General features: G+C 40.4%; 1 protein-coding gene across 10 annotated transcripts in view; it reads left to right on the top strand.

Moving 5' to 3' along the window:
• The window catches only part of baz2bb (bromodomain adjacent to zinc finger domain, 2Bb), a 51,247-nt gene that overhangs the window by 24,188 nt on the left and 2,094 nt on the right, over positions 1-24,965 (top strand). For 3 of the 10 annotated variants that reach the window (XM_084954695.1, XM_084954694.1, XM_084954696.1), the window contains 34 exons: positions 536-694; positions 4,940-5,122; positions 5,284-5,415; positions 5,678-5,853; positions 6,010-6,204; positions 6,565-7,230; positions 7,944-8,005; positions 8,119-8,537; positions 8,730-9,020; positions 9,452-9,512; positions 10,479-10,587; positions 10,723-10,824; positions 11,140-11,350; positions 12,818-12,910; positions 12,994-13,055; positions 13,316-13,381; positions 14,127-14,192; positions 14,375-14,419; positions 14,528-14,554; positions 15,254-15,319; positions 17,211-17,351; positions 17,855-18,109; positions 18,816-19,039; positions 20,439-20,513; positions 20,646-20,880; positions 20,961-21,023; positions 21,652-21,796; positions 21,908-22,563; positions 22,765-23,050; positions 23,215-23,370; positions 23,545-23,699; positions 23,850-24,055; positions 24,257-24,392; positions 24,804-24,950. In XM_084954695.1, the coding sequence (XP_084810821.1) occupies positions 538-694; positions 4,940-5,122; positions 5,284-5,415; positions 5,678-5,853; positions 6,010-6,204; positions 6,565-7,230; positions 7,944-8,005; positions 8,119-8,537; positions 8,730-9,020; positions 9,452-9,512; positions 10,479-10,587; positions 10,723-10,824; positions 11,140-11,350; positions 12,818-12,910; positions 12,994-13,055; positions 13,316-13,381; positions 14,127-14,192; positions 14,375-14,419; positions 14,528-14,554; positions 15,254-15,319; positions 17,211-17,351; positions 17,855-18,109; positions 18,816-19,039; positions 20,439-20,513; positions 20,646-20,880; positions 20,961-21,023; positions 21,652-21,796; positions 21,908-22,563; positions 22,765-23,050; positions 23,215-23,370; positions 23,545-23,699; positions 23,850-24,055; positions 24,257-24,392; positions 24,804-24,950 (6,069 nt within the window). In that variant the 5' untranslated portion in view covers positions 536-537. The remainder of the gene's footprint in view (positions 1-535; positions 695-4,939; positions 5,123-5,283; positions 5,416-5,677; positions 5,854-6,009; positions 6,205-6,564; positions 7,231-7,943; positions 8,006-8,118; positions 8,538-8,729; positions 9,021-9,451; positions 9,513-10,478; positions 10,588-10,722; positions 10,825-11,139; positions 11,351-12,817; positions 12,911-12,993; positions 13,056-13,315; positions 13,382-14,126; positions 14,193-14,374; positions 14,420-14,527; positions 14,555-15,253; positions 15,320-17,210; positions 17,352-17,854; positions 18,110-18,815; positions 19,040-20,438; positions 20,514-20,645; positions 20,881-20,960; positions 21,024-21,651; positions 21,797-21,907; positions 22,564-22,764; positions 23,051-23,214; positions 23,371-23,544; positions 23,700-23,849; positions 24,056-24,256; positions 24,393-24,803; positions 24,951-24,965) is intronic. The other 7 variants (XM_084954703.1, XM_084954698.1, XM_084954700.1 and 4 more) reach the window with 7 other exon arrangements.

Below are 24,965 nucleotides of genomic sequence, written 5' to 3'. Positions count from 1 at the left end.
AAGTCTATGGGTCATGAGAGAAAACTGTAGAGATTACTTTACCACTCTTTTATTCATCTGTATGGACTTGATGTAAAGGTTATAGAAGGGAAACTGAAAATGGGTTTCCTAAGAGGCTAAAAAATTCAATTTTCTCTCATGATCACAGTTTATATTGCACTAGTTTCACATTAAAGAGCTTTGAAGACCTTTTCAATATGAATGACTTGTCACAAGTATAGTCGAGGCCTGTGTCTGCTTGCAAATGGATTATGTGCCAAGATTTGACTTAATGATATGTCACTGTTAAGGTATCAGAATGCAAATGCAAATTATTTACTGATGTAAGGAATTATGTTCCATTTTAATGTATTGCATGGGACAAAACTCTCAAACATATATAGTAATAATTTTAGTCCAGTGTTCTAATTTATTTAAGGTGATGTGGTAATTCTGTCTATAAAGTCTTATAAGAGTCTCAGTGGTATGTTGGCCATAAGTAGGTTTTTCTCTGTTTTTCTTTTGTATCTTATGTTGACTAAATTGTGTTTGACAGATATGGAGTCTGGTAGACCCCTGGCTTCATCACCTGAACCGTTCTTCCTTCATATGGCCTCATCTAAAGCCAGCTCATCCCCTGCTCCACCCCAGAAACTCCACACCAAGTCCAGAGCGACCCCTAGTCCTATAGTCAGCTCTCCCATCACCATTTCTGGTATGTATAGACAGTATAGAGAAAACTTTACATTAGACTTAGTTAGATGTGCTCAAAGTAATAGCACAAGGTTACAGTTAGTAAGACTTTCAACATTCATTCAAGTGGTTTAGGAAAAGTATTGCATTAGCTGTGTGTACAAAAAAAAAAAAAAAAAAAAAAAAAAGAGAAAACAAAAAAAAAAACAATTGCCTTACAGAACAGTTTCATGGCCAGATGAGGCCTGTTCCCTTACAGTTCTACGACAAATTAAGGAGATAAAACATGTGGAGTCGATTTTGCATTTGGTAGACATTCACTGAAACTCTCTTTATCATATCCAAAAAGATGCCACTGCACGTGAAGGAGGCCATCATTAAGCAGGAAGATCAAAATAAACCAGATAAATCAAAGAGATAGCAATTTTACAAGTGACCAGATCAGAAAAGAAAGGAAGCATTTGCTGGCTTAGCAACACCAAAAGGCCATAGAAGATAACTAAAGTACATGATCATAGAATTATTTCCATGGTTAAGAAAAACCATGGAAACAAACCGCTCTTTATACAGAAAGACAAAATTATAAACATCTTAAAATATGTAAAACACCTTACCCAGTCCTGGTTAACAGCAAGATAAGAAAACTTTGGCTGGATGAAACCAGATGGAAGTATAAAAAGTAGGGAGAAGGAGAGAAACTGCTCCTGATCTGAAGCATAACAGCATAGACTTAAAACATGGTCTAACATGATGGAAGCAGTGTAATGGCATGGGCATGTTTGGCTACCAGTGGAACAGAATTACTAATCTTTGTTAATGATGTGACTGCTGATAGAAGTACCAGGATAAATTATGAAATATACAGGGCTATACTCTCTGCTCAGATCCTGCAAAATTGAATGAACAACATTTCACAGGGCAAAAGGACCCAATGTAAACTCGAAAGCAATGCAAATGTTTCTTAAAGCAAATAAATGGAATATTCTTCAATGACCAAGTCAATCACCCGATATTAATCTAATAGAAGATCCTTTTCAGTTACTGAAGACAAAACTGAAGACTAAGAGATCCACAATCGTGGTAGCCAAAGGCAGAAGATTTCAAGGCAGGAAAAAGATGGCATCAGGCAGTAATTGACTGCAAAGGAGTTTCATCCAAGTACTGAAAACAATTCTTATGTTTAAAATTGTTAGTTTGTGTAATTCCTTCTGAATCTATATTTATTTTTATTTCAACTATGTATAAAAAAATTCTGAAATTGTCAATGCAGTACTTTTGTTAACCCCCTTGAATTAAAGGTTAAAGGCTTACAGACTGGAGCGTAGATCTTAATTGGATCACTCTCAGATCTTAATTAATTATTTATTCATTTATTCTACTCATATTTCAGACAGAGTTAAAATATATAATAGAGAGGTTGAAGTTCAATAGTGCAGTGCTGCACGCGGAACACGCAGTCTTCAGTTCACTAGCTATGAATATAAATTTTAAACGTATCCATCATTCTGACTGACTTTTCAGACGGTCCACAAATTATAAATGCAAATTTATTTAAAGGAGCCATCCAGCTAAATTCTCCAGAAGAACTGAATTCAAATTTCACAATGCAGTCGAGGATTTAAGGCACCTTTCCTCCAGTCTTTAACATGTTATAGTTTTGATAGAAATGAAAAGGCCATTGAATTAATGAATGTCAACAGTTAAAAAGCTGTGTGTGTCCTTGTGGATTTCTTTTGACAACTTTTAGTTCCCGTTTATTTTGTGTGATTTGACACGTCTGTCGGCCTCACACTGTGCGTGCAGCCACCAACATCTCTTGGTTTCTCTGAATACTAATTGTGGCCAAAGCTATTATGCATTAAGCAACAGTGATGCGTAAGCTGTCAGATGCCCCGTGACCGCAAAATAATGTGCAAATTTACATATCCTGGTTTGTAATTATTTTTTCCTTCATGATAAGATGCCCGCAAAACCAGTTGTGGCTTTGGTGTTTTTTTTGTGCGTGTGTGTGTGTCATGCTATCACCATGCTATCACAATAAGGAACAGACACTCTCATAAATAATTCATTTTTGCATCCTTACACTCAACGTGCATAGAAATTTCCCAGATAATTTATTTTGCACTGAGCAGTAAATGCTGAAAGCGCACTCGCACCTCTGTAGTCACATCATTGTTAAGAGTAGGGGTGGGTATCGTTTAGGTTTTATCCGATACCGGTGCCAAACCGGTACTTTTGAAACGGTGCCGGTGCTCAAACCGGTGCTTAAAGAATGGAGAACACAAAATTGGTCCAAAAACCTCTCATGTTCAGCTTTTTTTTTTTTTTTTTTTTTTTTTTTTTTTTTTTTTTTTTTGTAAAAAGATAACAATGTTAGCCTTTTCTGCAGCTATGGGGCATATATGGTATCACTCTTGGCTGGAAGCAGTGCTTAAACAATGGAAAAAACACTAACTTTATCCAAAAACCTCTCATGTTTATCTGTTTTCCACTTTTTCTTTGGTCATTTTAGCCTTTTTGGCCAGGGAGAAGGGAGTATCTGCCATCAAACAAGAAGACAGCCGCATGTAGCTATGATGATGTTTGCTAGTTCACCTTACATGCATTAATGTAATAACGTGGTTAGCCTACTCAACGTAAATTACACACGAACAACATTACGCTACTCACGCAGAGAAGAACGGCTGCTGCTGCCATCATCAGTCGTCATCATTTCTGCTACACTGGCAGGGCTAGGGGCCAGGACTCTACTCTTCGGGTTTTTGGGGGATGTTGCTCCGGGTCCGATAACTGGCAACCCACCCGCAGTAGATGTGATAGGAGTGAGGTCTCGCAGCAAGCTATCAAATACGGCGCATTTCTCGGCTTTTAAAAAAAACGCTATGTGTCGCCAGGTGTTTCATCGGATTTGAGGTGTTACCTCCTTTGACAGTATCACAGTATCAGCTTAAAGCACTTGTTGCTGCTGAGTTTGCATATTTTGCTGTGAAGTACAGCCATACATTTGACCGGTCCTCCTTGGGCATTTTTAATCTGTAGCTCTGCTCTAAAAGAACGTACGTACCTGGACCCGCCTACTATCCTCTGAAATGTAAAATGATTGGCTAGAATCTAAAGTGTATCACAGCTCAGGAAAAAAAAGCACCGAAATAAAGCACCGAAATGTGCGCTGCTTTTCGGTCTGGTTACTACCGTTTATGTCAGAACCGGTGCCATCATGGCACCGGATACCGGTACCCATCCCTAGTTAAGAGTATTAACTAAATTGAGTTCCTTCAAAGATTTCTCATCCCCTTTGGGAGGTACGTATCACAAGTCCACCGATGACAACACTCCTTTGAACAGAATTATAGTCGAGCATTCCTAAGTTTGTGAGCTTATCTCTGAACTATTTTATTCAGCACCACCTATTATATTTAACAGTGGAAGAGCAAGTGTCTGATTCAATACTGATATCTAAGAAAATTGCCCTCTTTTTGGAAATTTTTTACATTTTTAATCTGGTGAAATATTTTATCACTTTGTTACTTTGTTGACATATGAAGTCCAAAGGTTAAGACCAAAGAATAAATTTTTTTTTAATGTTATTCAACTATCCAGAAATAAAATTTCTCTCTCTTGATTAATGGAAGTTTGTTCCTGTCTCTGATAACACTTATTAGGCCACTGTCAGTATTCACTGTACTACAAGGTTCTGTTCTTTGTCCTCTTATTTATTTATTTATTTTCAGTCTACACTTAACTAAATACTGAGAGGCTAATTCTGATTTAAGAAAAAGGGAGTTTGTTATTCATGCTTGTGTCAGTCCCAAAGGTGCACAAAGCCCTAGTTCATTTTCTAAGGCTTTGTAATTTCTTTAAATCGCTTGTGACCAGATACAGACTCTGGACCAGCAGCTCCTGTGTTTAATTTGATCCTGCTTTTTCCAGCTTAGATCTGTTGCAATGCAAGCAGAGATGATTAGTCATCCTTTTATTTTAACTCTCTAGTCACTCGTTTTAGTAAGTCAGTGGCTAAAATTCAAAAGTAAATTCAAGTTATTTTTTTTTCTTTTATTTAATATGATCTGTGTCTATTGGATATTTTTCTTTTACATGTCATTATGAAGCCCATTGTGATGTGTGGTAATACATTCTTTATTTAACAATATAGTCACTGTATTGGGAATATATTGTATCAACATGTAGGCGTGTAAAGATTTGATAGGAAGCTGGATGGTGATCAGTAGATTCAGTGATTCTTATAACTGTTTACTTTGCTCTCCAGGTCATTCGCTGCGAATAATGGAGGATGAATGTGTAAATATGTCTGTCAGCCCCAATGGTTTGAATTTAGCCAACTCTCCTGTCGCGCTCAACGCATCAAGTTCAAGCTGCTCTGAGTTTGGAGGCCTAGGATGTCTCGGTTTGTCTGCCTTGGCTGCTCCATCACAGCTTGGTACTTTTCCAGGTAATGATGCTTAAAATATATATATTTCATATTTTTCTCATTTTGATAATGGATGTGAATCAAGTGAATACTGTGAAATAGGGCTGTTAAATCCAGTTCTCCACTAGTTCACTAACAGATTATTAATGCCTAACTGTACAATGTCTTTCTCTCGCACTCAGATTGGTGGCGGACATCTGAGACACAAACCAGAGCAGCTGCAGCCTTCTTCCCCCCTCTTTTAGGTCTGCATCCCTTTGTTTTATCAACCTTCAAGAGCCACGATCCTGTTGATTTCCAGTCACGGCCTTCAGGTAAAAGATCTCTTGAGAAATTATTCAATAAAAGGCAATAAAAAGGACGTGTAAATTAAAAGTGATTAACAAGGAAAGCGTATGCACAAATTACATACTGCTTTTAATATAAAACTTGCCTTGTTAAGTGCAATTACTGTGTGGTCGTTAACCTCATATACTTTTCTTGTTCCTTTTAATTGTCCTCTTAACATGTTGATAGTAATATGAGTCATATTACTTGTTCTCATAAGTGTCCACTAAAATAAATGTGCAATGCCAGTTTCTTTAGGTGTTAATGGAACAGTGAATGGCAGGAGTGCTTCCTCTCCTGCTGGGAACGCTCCTGCTATGAACACTAGTTCATTACTAGCAAAGGGAAAGAAGGAGACACCTCAAGCCAACAGTCATGAGCCGGGCCAGCTACATCAGAAAGCCGTTGAGAAAGCAAACCAAAAGGTTAATATTTGGTCAAACACTTAAGAGCCTTTGATAGCGGTGTATTCCACTCCATGCAAACTCACTTTAGTGTTTTCATCTATTAAAAGTTTATTGTTTAGTCCCTCATCTATAACCTAATGAAAAAAATGTTGACTTTGTATTATTACCATTAAGAAACCCAACAAAAGACCACTAGAGACATCGAGCATGAGTGGCAGCCAATCAGAGTCTCAGTCAGAAAGCTCCAGCGATGTTGAGGAGAGCAGCAGCGACCCTGACGATATGGAAGAGGAAGATGATGATGATCAGAGCAGCGACAGTGAAGAGTCCGGTTATGAAAAACAGAGTCCAGCTAAGCAGAAAGTCAAAGTAAGTGCGTCTCTTGAACTGCTCTGTAAACAGTGTGTTTAGCTAAGCTCTGAAAATCCGTTGAGATCAGTTTTTGCTGAAAACGTTCTCAAAATATTTTCCTTTTAGTCTAATAGTTGATTAATGTGAAAAAGCTTGCTTTAGTTTGTTTCTAGGGTAAGAACAAATAAAGGTTAATTTGTATTTGAAAAATAAAAAATGCTTTCTGTTGATTAGGTGGTAGTTGGTTTGTCACTAGCTGCCTCTTTGGTGGGTGTCAAACTAGGCTTTGTGCTAGCTGACAGAGCTGCCACCATGAGGCTCTCTCAGTAGGAGCTGAAATGACATTCTGTCTTCTGTTTGCCTCATCCTCCTACTCAGCGGCTGACACACAACACTCCCGAGAGTAAAAAGAAGAGACCTTGCACAGTTGATGGCAGCTCAACTCAAGACGGACATTGTAACAGTGTTCGTTTGACTTCCTTTTATCACCCCCAGTCTTATTCCAGTCCTGCTGGCCTGCTTCAGTCTGCAGCACTGTTTCTCCAGAGGCCCAGGACTTCAGAAGAGGAATGCCAGCAGCACACCAGTGTCATACAGGCCACAGGACTGGCAGTTAGCAACAGTCCCTTACCACAATCCCAGAGAGCGGCTTGTCCTCTGCCTTTTAGATCTTCTCCCAGCCCCATCTCCTTCTCCAACTCATCAAAACATTTGGCCACTTTAACATCAGCAAAGCGCTTCCATCCTTCATCCTCGCCAAAGCATGCTTCTGTCTCCTCTTCTCCTAAACCTCTTGCCCTCTGCTCCACTAAAAAGTCCCTCTCTCAGTGTTCCCCACTGAAACCTCTTTGTTCACCCAAACCTCCTTTCCCGTCGTCTTTACCCAAACCACAAACACTGCTGGCCTCAAAAGGAGAGTCCCATATGCCCAAATTTTTGATGCCCTCTAACAAACACAGACATCCCATCAATAACACGAAGGACAGCAGTGGAAACTTCCCAGATCAAAGCCTGTTACTCTTACACACTTCTAAATCGAAACAGGTGAGTTACAGTATCGAAGCACATGAAATAAATGACAGCAATGAAGCCTAAAGCGTTTCCTCCTCCGCATCCACGCACACATAATCCTGTTTTTATTTGTTTATCAGCCACCATGGTTTCTGTCATGAAATGATTTTGTTCTTTCACAACAGAGAATAAATGCTCACGCGCCTTTATCTGGGCTTTTATCATACTTGGTGAGCATCTGACCACTACATCACTAGAAGTGACAGTGTGTTTAGCTCTTGTGGGAATACTTCACAAAACTGACAAGCAATTAGCTCTGTTATGCTTTGGGCTGTTTATTATCAAGAGAGAGAAATCGGCCTCTTTTGCAGGACTCTGTTATTGTCACTATCCTAAGAAGGAGGGAAATGTAGCAATCTGTAACAAGAGGGGTTTTAATTCGGATGATGGCTGTACATTAAATGCATGCTTTTGATTGCCAGATTTTGACAATGGCAACAAATAGAAGATGACAGCTAATGTCTCATGATGGCTGTAAGCCAAACAATTTGAAAATATTTTTCCCATAGCCGCCCGGGTTTCTTCATTGTTTCTGACAGGCTCGAGCCATCTCTTCATTGTTACTGTCACTTATTACACCTTAAATTCCTTAATTTACAGCCCACAGCAGTGTAATATGAGTGACAGTTGGTGTAATTATTTCCTCCTTTTTGTGTGTGCTCCTTTTTATTTTTTTATTTATAAAGCCCCTCAATTCCACGGATTCTGTGAAGCAAGTTTTCTCTCAGCGACCAAAGAGCCAAAGCTGGTAAAAACAAAAAGAAAACAAAAACAGAAAATCACAATTAAGCGTCCACTTCACTGTTGCTGACACCACCTGAATTATAGTCGTATCAGTGAGCTGTTTTCTCTCCACATCAGCAGTAGCAACATGTTCCTGAACCTTTATCCTAACGGAGCGATCAACGGTGCAGTTCAGGATGCCCCTCTGGCCCTCATCACTAAGCCCCGCATCCAGAGCAGCACCCCCAACAGCAAGCCTCTCTTAGCTGCCACCAGTCCTCCCTGCTCCATGCCTATCAACTTGAGCACTGGTGCCAAGGAAATGTTGGACAGCTCCGCCTCCCCTCTTAAGACTTCTGCTTCATCGGAACCCAGATCAAGGAAAACTACCCAGACGGTGCATTCGGGAAAGAGCCTCACCAGAACCAACACATCCTGTCTGCCTGTAGATTTGGTCAGAGGCAGTGAGCCTGATATCCACAGCAGCAAAAACTCGGACGACTCTTTAGGGGACGATTACGATGATGAGGATGAAGATTCTGGGAGCAGTTTTTCAGGTTAGATTAATTAGACCTGTCTTTTAATTAAATAAAGAATAACATGATCATACTTTATTGCTGATAGAAGCTGTGAAATATGAGGTAGGTCCTGGAAATTAGCTGTGCTCAGTGTGGCTTGAATGTGTGTGGACTGTTAATTAGGTAATAATTTATCTCTCTCTGTATGTGGCACACTGGAATCCCCCACAGAGTCAGAGAGCATCCTGGGGAGCGACTCTGATGCCTTTGAGGATGATGTCAAGGAGTCCGTTGAGACAGAAGCAGATAGCGATGCAGAAAGAAGTCCTCTGAAACTAGCTCAAACCTCATTGTCTACTCAAAAGTCCTCCTCGAGCCTCTCAGCCACCCCATCCCTGCTCAACAGCCAGATTACCAAACCTCCAAGTCTACATAGTAGTTTTTTCAGCCCCACCACCAGCACCGGAGCAATGGGCAAACAAAGTGCACCATCACCACCCTTCACATTTGCTTCGCAGCCAGGTAATAAATAATAAATCCATAATCCAGATGAAATATCAATTTGATATGAAACTCACCTACAATTCAGGCTTCAGTGAGAGGAGATGACGCATTTTGAAGTAAAATATAATTAACGATCTTGTCAACAAACTTGTAAAGTAAAAATATAGCATATTTTACTCAATACTGCATATGCTACTTGTACTGCTGAACCACTGGGGCATCTGTGAGGTTTGCACCCTCCTACAAAACATTAAAATGCCGTTTTGCGTGGTGTTGCGTATCGATACCCACATGCGGACTGTAGTTTAATACTGAAAACCGTTAGCCACAACAGGCATCAAATGTCTCCTTGAAGCAGGATTTATAGTTTAACGGATGGCGGGTTTGCGGGTCTGCTCAGGTCCCTCAGAAGGCGAGAAAAGCGCTGAGTCATTTCTCCTGTTTTCTAGGATCGGGAAGGAGGAGGAGGGTTACGGATGAGAGAGTTCTGCGATTGCCTCTTGAGTTTGGGTGAGAGTTTGAGCCTGCACTTTGTATCAAAAGAGCCAGATAAAGGTTTGATATTCTGACCATGCCCAATTTGTTCCCAGTGTCATATTTGCTGTAGTGTCGGTGTTTAGGCTGTAGGTGTTAAAGTAAAATGTCAGCTCACTGATGGCTGAAAAGTGACCTTTCGCACATCAGCTGCAGCTAACTTTTTCTTGGTGGAGCAGTTTAAAATGCACAGTATGGGCACCAACAGACAGTGCAGTTATATTTGCAGGTCTGCCACATCGGTTAAATATTAGAGTTTTTCAGTTAAACCTAAATTAATATGACATATTTTTTCATTTAACAAATCATTCTCTCCTTTACCATGTTATTTGTCTAATTCGCTTTTAAGATTTTGCTGACTTGTGTAAACAAGACACACTGGAGATTAAAGTGGTAATCGTGGGGTAAAGACTGCAGCTGGTACTCAAAAAAACCCTTCCAGATTTGAATGCGGTGACATCTTCATCAATGTCCAAATAGAAGCAGACCACAAAAATATACCTTCTCTCCTTTGGGGACTTTGTGAGTAATACATCATAGTGGGATGGAAATTAAATGAGGCCTGTCAGTTGGACAGCAGTTGGGGTTTAATTGCATCCAGCCTCAAAACAGGCATGCAACATTAGCAGCTCCCTGCCCACAAATTCTGCAGGCTTGAACGAGGACAGCCTTTCATCTTGTAGGGATGTTTTTCATTACCAGGTTCACAGGAAGCAGAGGCCGCAAAGCTATATTTCAGCCTAGTTTTGCTGTCTGGGATACGATCCTACATGTGTTTTCTGTAAGCTGTAGTCCAGTGGAGCTCAAGGGAACTGCCGGGCTAGCCAGTGACCATTTATTTACACTCTGGTGAACAACAAGGCCACAGACTACACTGTGAGCATCAATTCTATATTAACTATGTTTTACTTGGTGTCTTTTTGTTTTGTTTTTTCCATTCAGGTGGCAGAGAGAGACACGCATCAGGACCGTAGCGGGGCGTCTGCAAGGCGAGGTGGCTTACTTTGCACCGTGTGGGAAAAAGCTCCGACAGTATCCTGATGTAGTGAAGGTAGTGGTATTTTCTGAGAAGTGGATTTAGAGCTTTTAATGATTGCATGTACTAATCAGACTGTTGAAGGATTATGTAATGTTTGGTGGTTCCTACCTATGGATTAATTAGTGTGTGTTATTCTTTTGTCTTCAGTACTTAATCAGGAATGGAATAACTGAAATCTCACGAGACAACTTCAGCTTTAGTACAAAAATTAAAGTTGGGGATTTCTATGAAGCCAGAGAAGGGCCTGAGGTAAAGGCTTCTACCTTTTCATGTTCGTTTCTTACAGACGTGAGCTCACAGTAACAACAGTGATTATTATATGTGCAATCTTTGGTGTACAGTTAGTAGCTTTTGTTAATTTTAGCCTCTCAGTGCTGATTTTGCAGAACATTTCAGCTAATCAGAAAATCACAAATAAATTTATGTGAAAGTCGCATTTTTAAACCCAGCATCTTTGGAAGGTTATAGAAATGGACTAAAATCAAAATGACCCTGTATGTGGATTTTATAGCGCTAAGCTAGCCATTTTTATCCTTCTGCTTGTATCTACTTCAAATTACCCAGGGTTTACAGTGGTTCCTACTGGCTGAGGATGAGATTGCTCCCAGCATCATAGCGATGGATGGGAGGCGCAGCCGGCGCACAAAGTCTGAGCACCAGCCGACAGGTGATAGCACTGGGGCTATACAGTGGAAACCTTATCCTCTAAATGGTGGTGAAAATAACTTCCAAGATGTCTCTGATCCCAAGTTACTTCGTAAGCTGGAAGCTCAAGGTCAGTTAACATGGAAAAATGTTTCCATGGCACCTGTTAAAGGTGGGCTTTAGACTGCCAGGGGACTCAGAAATCATTGATAACCTTTTGGGAACCCAGAATTCTTATCAGAAATTTCTTCACAGTAATTTTAATTAACTTCAGAGTTTGATAATTTAGTTAGACTTTAACTATAATTTAGTTTTCCATGCAGCTTTCCATGTTACTGATAATAACTATTAGCATTAGAAGTTGTTTTAAAGTCAGTGCAAGCTGGAAGAAGTGGGTAAACTTTGAATGTCTTAATTTGGAAAATGTCCTTTAGGTGCAAAGGCCTCCATCATGTTTTCTTGTAGCTTAGTTCCAGAACAGTGAGGATGAAGTTTGACCATTCCTGCCTGCAGAACTGTTAGAGTTCATCAGCATTTTCTGATTGATCAGTTCATGTCACAGCATCTCAGCTGGGTTGAGATCAGGACTCTGACATGGCTTTCCAAAATATGAACATGGTTCTTTTCCATTCAGTCTCTGGTTGATTTACTTAAGTGCCTTGATCTTCCTTTTTCCAGTTGAGGTAGCGGAACAGCTTTCAAACTACATTGCTCCCTTCACCATGTTTCACATTTGGGAGTGTACAATGGCATTTGGTCCTCCAAACATTGGTAACGTGCAAAAAAATTTTTTTTTGCCACAACTGAGACATTTTTGTCTCAATTGTGACAAAAAACTGAGACATTTTTGTCTCAGTTGTGCCTTTTCTACACAGAATATACACTAAGAAATGTGAAGCATCCAGTTAAGCTTTTTGCACTGCTGTGTTTTTATTGGTGTCCAGTGGTTTCATTTGTGGTTTTCTGCTGGTATTGCCTGTTACCCTTCGACTGCTTTTTACTTTTTACTGCTTTCAGGGATTGCGTGTTTTGATCTCGGTGTGATCTTCGCAAGGCTCTCATGCCTGGGATGGATGGCAACAGTCCTGCATTTCCTCAATTTGTCCATCTTTTTGGACCATTTGTCTTATATTTGACAGATTAAAATTTCAGGTGTTAAAAAATGCTTGAAAATCTTGTGATCGAGGCAGGCTTCACATCAAAAATTTTGTTTAAAAACAGTAGGCTTTGTCTGTATTTATATGCCTTTATAAACCTGTTAACTGTTCCTACTTCATGCTTAAAGACATATCGAGTGTTTTGCTGTTTGATTTGCTGTCAACAAGATTTGTTGTCTTATTGGACAGCCACAAATGGCTTTGACTCTTAGTCTCCGACCTAAACTTCCAGTTGTGATTACACCTTTAAAATCAGCCTACTCTGTTGTTTGCATTTATGGCAGTGTTTAAATTCTCCAGTTAGCTTGTCACAAAAACAGGCATTGTCTCTGTAGGTTGTTTAGAGTGATTTGGCAGGTATGTGTAGGTCAGGTTTTTCTAATATTTTGAGGACCTTACGGCATGTGTGATTTCATGCTTCATATTTCATCATGTTGCAGAAATAGCACGACAGGCAGCTCAGATCAAAATGATGAGAAAACTAGAGAAACAGGCTATAGCGCAAGCCACAAAGGAGGCAAAGAAACAACAAGGTAAACTTCTGTCGTCAAATCAGACTCATTTGTAACACTAGATGACGTGCTTTGTGCAGACCAGATTTTCGTGTGTTTTTCAGCAATAATGGCTGCTGAGGAGAGGAGGAAAAAGAGGGAACAGCTGAAGATTCTTAAACAGCAAGTAAGGATTTATGTTTAATTTTCCACGCAGAGCTTGAGCCACTCTGCTCTTTACACACTCCAAGGTGAAAAGGTTTTAAGCACACTTGAATAGCTTTGAAACCGTACAAGAAAGTTGCTGTTCTCCACAATGCTGCACCTTTCTCATCTGCATAGAGCCACTGTACGTCTTCACCCCCGCACCGTGCTCCCCTCCACCGCTCTATAACATGCATGACTTAATAGTTAATTCATTTGATCTCGCCCTCATCCTTTTACCAGGAGAAGATCAAGCGCATTCAGCAAATTCGTATGGAGAAAGAACTCCGTGCACAGCAAATTCTTGAGGTTTGTCCTGAAAGTTATTGCAGAAACATTCTTAAACACTTCCTCTCTGCTGTTGATAGGATTTATAGGAAGAAAAAAAAGCAACCAAAGGCTATTCCTAAATTATGTGGTCCTACTTTTAGTCAGTACATGTGACTAATGCTTAATTGGTTTTTTGCAAAAAGTGCCATTGAATATGAAAATCTCCTCAGACCATGCTGGAGCTTAATGCAAAATACAGTATTTCATTAAGAAAGAGGTGGACCAGAGTTTACCGTGGCTAGGTGAAATACCTACTTTGCATTCCCTCACTAATAGAAGCTGTGAATATTTTAGCCTTCATAAATCAAATTTCAGTTGACACGCTTGGCAAGTGGCTCTTAACAGGATTTCATTGGGGCTATAATTACTGATAGAAATTTTGCTTAATTTATTCTCACTGCCTGCTGGTGTTTAATAATAACCACTGCCATTTTGTCTTTCAGTCTTAATGGGAGGAAATAATTATCTCATTGCTCAAGATTTCAGTCTGTTAGATTTGATATTATCAGGGAGCCGCTGGCTTTAAGTAGACTGACAAACGGCAATCTTGGATGTAACAAGGAAATCACTCAGTTTTAAAGTTTTCTCTGTGTGATATCTTAGTTGAAAATGAGTCAATATATTAGTCAAAAGCATTTGATAGATATCTCAAAGGTTTGCTTCAGTTAATACCATCGTTTGTTTGTGCTTGAATGAGTGCATCGGGTCTGTTTTGCGCTTGCAGGAAAAAAGAAAAAAAAGGGAAGCGGCGGCGAGTGCCAGGATACTGGAAGCTGAGAAACGTAACAAGGTGAGAGGAGGTTAATGAGCTAACCTTTGTTTTGATTTGAACGTCTGTTGCTGCTTACGTAATGTTTTTGGTTTTTGCCCTGTAGTTTAAAAAGCACTGCATTCCACACGCATGTATAAATGAACACATGATTACGTGTGTGTTATGTTTCCTTTCCACTTGAACTAATTTTGTTTGTAAAGGAGAGGGAGATGCGAAGACTACAAGCCGTCATACTGAAGCACCAGGTATTGTTGCCTAAGTCACACGTGTTGGAAATTTCTTATATTAGTTTAAATTTTTTTGTAATGTGTAATTTTTCTGTTTCTTAATATTTTGACAACTCTTTCTGCCAGGAGTTGGAGAGACATAGACTAGATATGGTATGAGTATGCTTCTGTGTGTTTTGACAACGTATTGTGAATGTGTTGTGTTATATGGCTGCCATCGCAACAATGGTTAACTCCTAGTTTTTGCTGTAGTCAAACAACATCCGTCTGCATGGCTTTTCCAGTACAGTGCACCGCTTATGTCTGCACTATTGATCTCTCAGATACACACATCCATTATATGCCCAGAATGATCACGAATGAATGCAACACACTCTAATAAATATTTCTATTGCACTGTTTGTTTTGAAACGATGTCATGTGTCTGCTTTCGTCCTCTTTATGCGTATATGATTGTATAGATATGCAGCAATAATAATATATAATCTCCATGATGTCTTGGTACTTTAATATGATGTGGTTCATCAGTTTAGTGGAGATGCATTCATTATTTTGCTCGTCGCTGCAAAACAATATCTGCTGCTTGCGGTTAAAACTCTCAGCCTGCTTCTCGCCAACACGCTCAGATTAATTTTGTAATGGCTGTGTCTAACACTGAGCTTATGCTTTGCGTATGCATCACTGCCCTCATTTGCTTTTTGTTTATCGCCGTGTCCCATTTTGTTTAACCGTTCCATACAATGTGCAACACGCGCCGACTGTGACGTCTTTGTGCGTGTCATCAGGAATGACATCTGTGAACAAATGTCTTTCTTTGAAAATGATATAATCTGCGCGTCTGTGTTCTACCAGGAGAGGGAAAGGCGCAGGCAGCACATGATACTCATGAAGGCTGTCGAGGCCCGCAAGAAGGCGGAGGTGAGTAACTGCTGATGTATCACAGCTTGTTTTTGCAGACTTGCTGAAGGAAGGATGAGTGAAACAAGGAAAGTTCAGCAGTCTGCTATGATGGGACATAGTACCATATGTACAGGGGCATAGGCGTGCAACGATACACAAAATTCACGGTTCGGTTCGATACTTTGGTGTCACGGTTCGATATTTTTTCGATACAGAAAGATGTTCATGCTTTTTTAATTTGTCATTTATTAAAATTATAAATATATATTTTAACTCAAACGTACAGTTTTTACATTTAATGTTGCTGAAACAACAAAGGGATAAAATAATGAATCTATCTGATCGAGAAATCACTCATCTTTGGAAAAGAGAGTTTATTACAGAGAAATGGCTCTTTCCAAATAAAAGCTATACTATACGCTTCTTCTGGGCTAAATTCTCAGCAGCATATTAAACATATCAGGTCCCCATAAGGAGAATCATGTGCTAACGGCTGTCTAAATGACTCGGGTAAAGTTTGTAGCATGCGTGCTTGTTGTTTTTGTCTGCTTCCACTTGTCTTTGCACTAGGATGATGTCGGTGTAAATGTGCAGTCATATTCATTTTGTTCCCACTAGTGCTGACAGCGTTAATCTGAAATGACGTTAACGCCACAACACGGCAAATCTCCGTTAACGAGCTACCGCGGATCGCCCCGTGCCTGGGGCTGGACGGCATCAACACGTTAACGGGCAAACTGCGCTAACGCAGTAGTTCCCACCCATGTAATTGAGCATTGCATGGCACATCCGACATACTGTTTTACTTTTGTCCATGACGCGCTTACCATCAGGGTCATACTTCACATGAAGACCAAAATAGTTCCAAAGGCCACATCTGAATGAGGGTGCAGGAGGTTCAATTTGCCATGTTGCAAGGAGTTTAGCTTCTGTCTTGCTAGCTTGCCCTGCGCTCAGTGGATCTGCGCTCGACAGTGCAGCCTAGGCGGAGTAGTCGAACGCAGATCCACTGAGCTCTCAACACAGACAGCATCGTCAGAAGAAAAGTTGATCAAATAAATTAAAAAAAATTTATTGTTTGATACATATGCGTACCGAACTGAAAGCACTGTATCGAACGGTTCAATATCGATACGAGTATTGTTGCACCCCTAGTATCACATAACGCCAGAAGGGCTTTAAAACAAAAGTTAGTTTTGCCACCGATTCCCAAAATCTGTTCTTCTTTTAGAGAAATAAAAAATAAATAAAAAAAACCCTTTATTTCCAGTTTCTTCTGATCGTTTCAAATAATAGTGCACAATCTCTCACAGGTGTCCCGTTATTTTGAGATCTGTTGAAGGCCTTACCATGTGGTCTACATCATGGTTAAATTATTTAGTAACCCTTTTTGACTTGTGGCTGAGAGTGTTATCATCCTGGAAGAGGCCACTCCTGTCAGAATAGACATGTTCTTAAGAAGAAGGATGTGGAGACGTGTAAATGCTGTGTTAGACTAACTGCACACAAAGATGGGTTGAGGAAATCTGTTGAATATGGTGTTGTGGTCCCTCTGTGTGCACATAACATGAGGTGTGACTGAATATAAGAGGTGAAGAATAAAATAAATTTCATTCTTAGACTCATGTGTTTGTTGGATTGTGTTTGTGCTTGTTGTTTTGTTGAGCATCTCGTGGAACATCATGTGCGGTCTGTTTATGACTGAATAATTTCATGAGGAACTGGCCATGTAAATGACCAGACATGAAAATAAAATTATAAATTCATTCATTCAGTAATGCAGTACACAGTACAAGAAAGCACATGGTGATCCTAAAAGCATTTCTTTTTTCTTTTCTTTTTTGTTCTTCACTTTATAAATCAGTGTAAATATAAGTATATTGTTTGTAAGGATTTAACTTTCCTTTAGGAGAAGGAACGTCTGAAAAAAGAAAAGAAAGATGAGAAACAGTTGAACAAGGAAAGGAAACTGGAGCTCAGAAGACTAGAACTGGAAAAAGCAAAGGAGCTGAAGAAGCCAAATGAGGACATGTGTTTAGCGGATCATAAGGTATACACACTCTGTGTTAATGTTGGCTGAGATGTTGTCAAATAGAAATAAGAGTTCATATATCCGTCTTAAATAGTGTCCATTTGTCTGAAAGATCAGATTTCCCACCAGTCCAGTGATTATTTTGATATAGTTATCAACCAGTATAATCATTGGAGCTGTGCACATCCTTAAAGATTAGAACTGCTTTTGGTGATTTATGGTATAATTGTTTCACAATCTGTAACAAAACAGATGTTTAAGATAATTTAAAGCATCTGAAAAGGGTTAAAACAGTGCCACTGTGTGGCTCCTCGTGTTATAACACTGACCAAGTGTTCAAACTAGTCCTTCACTAAAATATGTCTTGGAACATGCACCCCATTTTTAATTTCAAAATCAGAGCAGTTTGCAATAATGTTTTATAAACTGCAATCCAGTAACTATTATAGTTGTATAGTTTTGTGTATAATTTCTGTGTAGGTTTTATCATACTTTAAATTTTTATTTGCATTTCTTTACAGCCTCTTCCAGAGTTGTCCCGTATCCCTGGTCTGGTATTAGCAGGAAGCACCTTCTCTAACTGCCTGATAGTTTTGCAGTTTCTGCACAGCTTTGGAAAGGTGCTGGGACTGGATTTAAATTCAGACCCGCTCACTATAGGTGACCTTCAAGAAGGGTTACTGAACATTGGGGAAAATATGGAAAAGGTCCAGGACCTGTTGGTGACCATGCTCTCTGCAGCTGTGTGTGATCCTGGGGTACCTGCAGGTCACAAGGTGAATCTGTTGTTGTAATTGCAGTTTGGATTTTTGGAAGTGTAAACGCTTCCTGTGGTGTAAATAACACACACAGACATACAGCACAGACATGCTACTGTGTCCCTTTAAAATGTGGTGTTTCTGATTTTTAAATATTGCATTCTCACTGATTTGGTTATTACAATGCTGAGTGAGCTGTAATAACTAAAGAATTGACAGCAGTGACAGTAGACACGTATAAATGTATAAGGAAATGTTGGCAGCAGCTTACCTTGTAAACAAGACCCAAGCTATTTGCTCCATATGTGTTTTTAACTTCAGAGATCTAAAGTCTTTAGGTGGGTAATTATTGTACTTATGCCCCATTTTAGTTTTAAATCACAAATTTAATTCCTCCCCAGACCATTCCACATTATTGTGTAGTTGGATATAAACATTTCTTTGATTGACTGTACTTAAATGTTCTCCTAAGAAGCTGTTGTGTGCATGCCAAGAGAGATATACAGAGTGTGTCTTAATAATCTGCACATCCCAGATGTGACACATCCTGTGAGACACTTAAGCACTTAACATCAGGAAGGGATAATTGCTTGAAAGGACAGTTTTCTATCAGACACCTACAATATTGTGATTTTTTTTTTTTTTTTTGCGTAAGGCTACAGAACATAAAAAGGAAGTCTTATGTAAGCTTACTGATTTTGTTTTTATTTCATTTTTTTTAAAGAGCAAAACCATCTTGGGGGACCACTTGACTAATGTGGAGATCAACCGGGACAATGTGTCTGAGATTCTGCAGATCTACATGGAGGGTCACTCTGAACAGAAAGAGGTGGCCATGCTGGCTTTTAGCCTCAGGACTAAGCCTTTCCAAGCCCACAGTCCGTCACAGAAGGCCTCTGTTTTAGCATTCCTGGTAAATGAGCTTTGCTGCAGTAAGGCTGTGATCAGGTGAGTGCCCTGCCTCCAACTGAAATTCATGATGTCAGTGTTTTCATTTCACCCCACCTAAAAAAAAAAAAATAATAATAATCATAAATAGTAAACTTAATAACCATTGAAGTAAATGCTTCCTTTAAGGGTTTGCATCTTATAGAATAGAATAGAATAGAATTCAACTTTATTGTCATTGCACATGTCACAGGTACAAGGCAACGAAATGCAGTTTGCATCCATCCAGAAGTGCTTTAGCCATGATATAGATATATTACAAATATATATTAGCAATAATATCGATATGTGAGTATATTATAGAAATGGGTCTATTATGGTATGTTATAATGTACATGGTATGAAGTATGTTATGAATATGCTATAACTGTAAGTATGTAGTGGCTGTACATGCATGTTATTATTGTGTGTATGAGGGTACAGTTGTCCATTGTGTGTGTAGGTGGTTGTGGGTGTGTGTATGTCCAGTCCATGTGTTAACGTAGGTCAGATGTCAGGAGGCAGAGTTCAGGAGTCTGACAGCTGTGGGGAAGAAGCTGTTCCGGTACCTGGTGGTCTTAGTCCGGAGGCTCCTGTAGCACCTCCCAGAGGGCAAGAGGGTGAAGAGTCCATGTGATGGGTGACTGGGGTCTTTGATGATTGTCCCAGCCCTTTTCAGACACCGCTTCCTGTAAATGTCCTTTATGGCAGGAAGTGGTGCTCCGGCGATGCATTGGGCAGTTTTCACGACCCTCTGCAACGCCTTCCGGTCCGAGGCAAAGCAGTTCCCGTACCAGACTGTTATACAGTTGGTCAGGATGCTCTCGATGGTGCAGCGATAGAAGTTCACCTGGATGTCTGAGGACAGGTGTTTCTTCCTCAGAGTCCTCAAGCAGAAGAGGCGCTGATGAGCCTTCTTGACCAGCTTGGAGCAGTTGGTCGTCCAGATGAGATCCTCGGAGATGTGAACTCCCAGGAACTTGAAGCTGCTCACACGCTTCACAGCCGTCCCCTTAATGTAGATGGGTGGACGTGGGTCGGCATTCCTCCTGTAGTCCACGATGAGCTCCTTGGTCTTCTCAGTGTTAAGCAGCAGGTTGTTTGTGTCGCACCACTCAGCCAGACGAGTGTGTGTTAATTTTCTTTCTGTGCCTGAGAGTGGAACGTTCAGGCTTGTTTTATTCATGGAGTCTTCAGTTTTAATGGAATAGCTGAAGTATTAAAAGGAATATGACAAATCGTGGCCTGATTGACAGTTTCACAAGGTTGCATCAAACTACGTGGCATCAATTTTTTATTAGCTCTACACTTTGAAGCACATCTGGTGCACACTGCAATGCATTGAAAATGCCTCATCCTCTTGCACAAAAAGGTCACCGAAATGTCAGTTTCGACATTTTTTTTTTTTGATGTTTTTCAGTGAGATCGACAAAAACATAGATTATATGACCAACCTGAGGAAGGATAAGTGGGTTGTTGAGGGAAAGCTTCGGAAGTAAGTATACGTGATTTCGGCTGTTGTTCAAAGATTCTTGTGCATGCACTTGGACATTTTGTGACCAGCACTTACTTTTTTTCCTATGTTGTTGTTTTTTTTTTTTTCATTTTTTTTCTTTTTTTTTGAAAGACTGAGGAGTATCCACACCAAGAAGACGGGGAAGAAAGACAACAGTTGGGCAGGAGAGAACAACCATGCCTTTGTGCTCGCCAGTGTTCAAAACAAATCCAAGAGGAAAGAAGGGGACAGTGAAGAAGAGGAAGATGAGGACGATGACAGTGAAGACCAAAGAGATGACGAGGAGGAGGAGGAAGAAGAAGCAGGTGGAAAAAGAGGAAAGAAAACAGACATATGTGAAGAGGAGGTCAGTGGAAACATAATGCTGTAAACTTGACTAAATCTGTGCTGATTATGGCAATAGTCCGCTTTTTTTTTTTCATGTAGGATGACAGTGTACGCTCTGCCAGCATCGAGGAACTTGAGAAACAGATTGAGAAAACATACAAGGTAAATGAAACCCCAATCTCAAGAATTACTCATGAACGTAAAGTACCCAGGAGTGGTAGAAAAATAATAATAAAAAGATGTGCACACATCAAGGTAGCGTTTAACTACACTGAATGGTTGAAATGCTACTAGGTGAACCCAGGAAATAATTGGTTACAATTTACAGATTAATATTTTGAGTACTTAACAGTCACATGATGCATTTTATTCTCATATTTTGGCTGATTTGTTTGCCAGAAATAAGATGTAATATGAGGATCTATTATAACAAACCAGCATGAAGTGCACAGCATCGACCACTGAACTTCAAACATGTTCAGTGATTCAAACTTAACACAGCAATGACTCATAAGCAACATAAGCAAAACTCTGTTAGTAAGATAAGTACTGAGCAACAAAACAATTTTCATAAATTATCCTTTAGTTTCCTATTAGAACACGGGTCTCCTTGTACACTTGGTTTGTGGTTACAAATTAGAAGAGTCCTGTTGAAATTCACACATGCAATTGGAATTTTGTGTGCTTAGTGTAGTAAAATGTGGCCTTCATAATGTTTTTTTCTCTCTGTTACCACTCCCAGGCTCTGTGTGAGTGGGTTAATAACGTCCTGAACTTTGTGTCTCTCTAGCAACAGAGTCAAATTAGACAGAAGCTGTTTGACTCCTCCCACTTACTGCGCTCTGTGATGATTGGCCAGGACAGATACAAGCGGCGCTACTGGGTCCTTCCACAGTGCAGTGGCATTTTTGTTGAAGGCACTGAGAGCAGTGAAGGTGCAAAACAAAACCGATGTCTCCTTTGGTCGTTGTTTAGTGTGTTTAGGATCAAAATCCTTACTGATTTCTTTTTTGTTTTTGACATTATTTTCATTTTATGTTACTTAGGCTGTGAAGTGGAGGAGGAGGAGAGAAGAAGACAGTGGGCTACTGAGGTGATCAGAGTAAAAGGGGAGCAGTTGGAACAGACAAAGCCGGTGGTCTCCAGCTCCACACAGAGCACAGACAATGATACAGCTAGCCAGCAGGACAAAGACAATCTCTTCCTCCAAAAACCTGGCTCTTTATCTAAGCTCAGCAAACTTCTAGAAGTAGGCAAAATGGGTCAAGATTCAGACATCAATACACAGAACAGTCATTCTTTTAAAGTTCCCACCACTGCTTCTTATCCTTCGTATCCTGCCTCACAGATAGTCCCTACTCAGCAGGGTCTGATGGATAAATTGGACACTGCGGTGCCATTTCTGCTCAGTGCTACTCAGCTGAAAAGCATTCACTGGGTGACCCAGAGTCCTCAGTCCAGCCTTCATTATGACCAGCTGTCCAAGACACTGACTGAAAAAAGCAGCCAGTGGTTTAGCCTATTTCCTCGCTCTCCCTGCGACGAGTCCTCAGTGACCTCTGGTTCCAGTCCACCAGTTTCCTCCTCTTCTCCACAACCCATCAGAACCAAATCCCCCTCTTTCCTCTCCACTAATCCCTCAGCTACAGATGGCTACAACACTACTCCTGGGATCAGTAACACAGAATTGCCTATCTTTCAGGTTGGTGGATAACAATAATGCAATAATAATCTCCATCTCAGATAGAAGGATCAGTTCATGTGTTTTTAGAGCGCTGATAAAAGTGTTGCAAGAATTAGTCCATATTACATCACAATTTTTCCTTTGTTGGACCATGCATGTGGCATTGGAATAAAACTGTAATCTGATCATAATTCTGAGTGTATGCATTTTTATTCTCAGCAAGTAAAGTCTGGCATTCGTGAAGGCAGACTGACACAGCATGACATGTCTAGCTCAGTGGCAAGTCCCAGCCTGCCCTTCTCTGGCACACCTCTACCCCCTATGGTGGATCTAGCTTCACAGCATGCAGAGGGTCATGGAAATGAGGCCTCTTTTCTGGAAAATAACTCTATCAACAAGTGCGAGACCTCAGAGTCCCCAAGTGACAAGTCCACTTGTGCCTCATATGCTGCCATAGAGGGGGCCAAAACCCAAGACTACCCTTATCCTCGGCCCATCCCAGAGGGTAAGAAAGGCACGCTGCCAGTATGCACAAATCAGATATGCTGGACTGAACATATCTATTGCCCAGACAGCAACAGAATATGCCGTGGCGATTGTCAGTCGAACAAACAAATGTTGCTAAAATTGAAAAGCACAGTCACTTCTCCAATTTGTGTGTGTTTCCAGAAATGCTGCATGGCTGGTGGAGTGTGTCTGACATGGAGAACCTGCACAGTCTGGTCAAGACCCTCCATTGCCGGGGCATCAGAGAGAAGGCCTTGCAGAAACAGATCCAAAAACACATGGAGCATATGACCAAGCTCTGTGAGAACAGCAAAGATGGTGGGTTCACATTTCCTTTGAGATTCAGCAGACATTCAGCATTTCATGATTTTTAAAAGTATTGTTATTTGAGTTTTTAATGTGATGTGACACATTTGGCTATGGAATTTCTTTTTTAAAAGCGTTCCTTAGAAAGCAGTTTGCTTTAATGTTTTAATACATATTTGGTGGCAGCTATTGGTGTGACAGGGATGGAAAAGCAGGAGGTAAGCAAGGAGGCAGTGGAGAGCTGGTGTGTTGAGGAGAAGGCCATGGAGGTGGACATTCGCCTGCTGCGACAGGTTGAAGCTCTGGAGAGGAAAGTCATCTCCGCCAGCCTGCAGGTCAAGGTAGTGACGAGCATTTCAGCTGTTTAGAAAACCTCAGTGTTTATTCTAATTATTTCCTTGGAAAGGCCATTGAAATTTTCTTTAATATATATACCTGTGTGATTAAAATAAGGTGTTGTGATGGCCATATTTCCCTGATATCTCTGTCAGGGTTGGATGCACCCTGAGCCCCAGTCGGACAGTAAGGATCTGGTCTATCATGAGCACAAGCCCTTCTCTTCCCTGGCTCAGGAAAACAAAAGAGAGAGAGACGCCAGTCAAGAAGATGTTCCTGGCTCTATGGTGCGGCAGCCCAACAATCCCCTTGACATAGCGGTCACCAGGCTGGCAGAACTGGAGAGGAACATTGAGCGAAGGTACTTTACGAGATCTTAAAATACCACCTGTCAGACACAGGCCACCTTGCCTGTCTTTGTATTAGAAGTAGAAAATAACAATGCAAGATTCAGGACACCAGAAAGAAGAACTTGCAACTTTTTTTTTTTTTGTACAATTGACTTGTTCTCATGTTTCTCAGTTAATTTTACAAGTGGTCTTACTTTCCGTGACCTTTTAAGCAGTGAGGAGGAGGTGGCTCCTGGGATGAGACTGTGGCGCAAATCCCTCGGTCAAGTCCGCAGCTCAGCTCAGCTGTCACTCTGCATTCAGCAGCTGCAGAAATCCATTGCCTGGGAACGAGCCATCATGAAAGTGGTTAGTGTCACCTGATTTCACTGCACGTTTCTCTCTCTCTCTTCATCACAGATTTGTTTACCTTATTTGATCACATATAATAAGAGTCACCATGCAGTCTTATAAGCTGCATAGCTTCTGATTCAGTTTCAAGAAAACTAATTTAAAAATATGCAAGCCTTCTTAAAAACAGTCAAGGATACCAACGCAGGATGGCACAGATAGCTGGTTAAAGCTCTGGAGAAGGTTTAAATGCAGGAAAGATTTGGTAGCAGTTATATATCTCATTCACAATAAATCACTAATTTTTATAATCTTTTTCAGTATCTCACTAATTTGTTTTAGCTTTAATTAAACCAGTTGGGGTAATCTATTACAATTTTTAAAGAGGGATGCTCATTTGCCTGCACTGTTTGTTGCTGTTGTTTCCAGCACTGCCAGTTCTGTCAAAAAGGAGATAATGAAGAGCTGCTCTTACTCTGTGATGGCTGTGATAGAGGCTGCCACACTTACTGCCATAAACCCAAGATCAATACAGTGCCTGATGGGGACTGGTTTTGTCCAGCTTGTGAGTCAAAGGTACATCAGCGTCCC

Source organism: Perissodus microlepis, chromosome 16 (genome assembly GCF_051167445.1).
Source record: "Perissodus microlepis isolate ML-2025 ecotype Zambia chromosome 16, ASM5116744v1, whole genome shotgun sequence".
In the NCBI taxonomy this organism is placed as follows: domain Eukaryota; kingdom Metazoa; phylum Chordata; class Actinopteri; order Cichliformes; family Cichlidae; genus Perissodus; species Perissodus microlepis.
The sequence above is the reverse complement of the archived record's forward strand: the minus strand, read 5'-3'. Positions and strand labels throughout refer to the sequence as shown.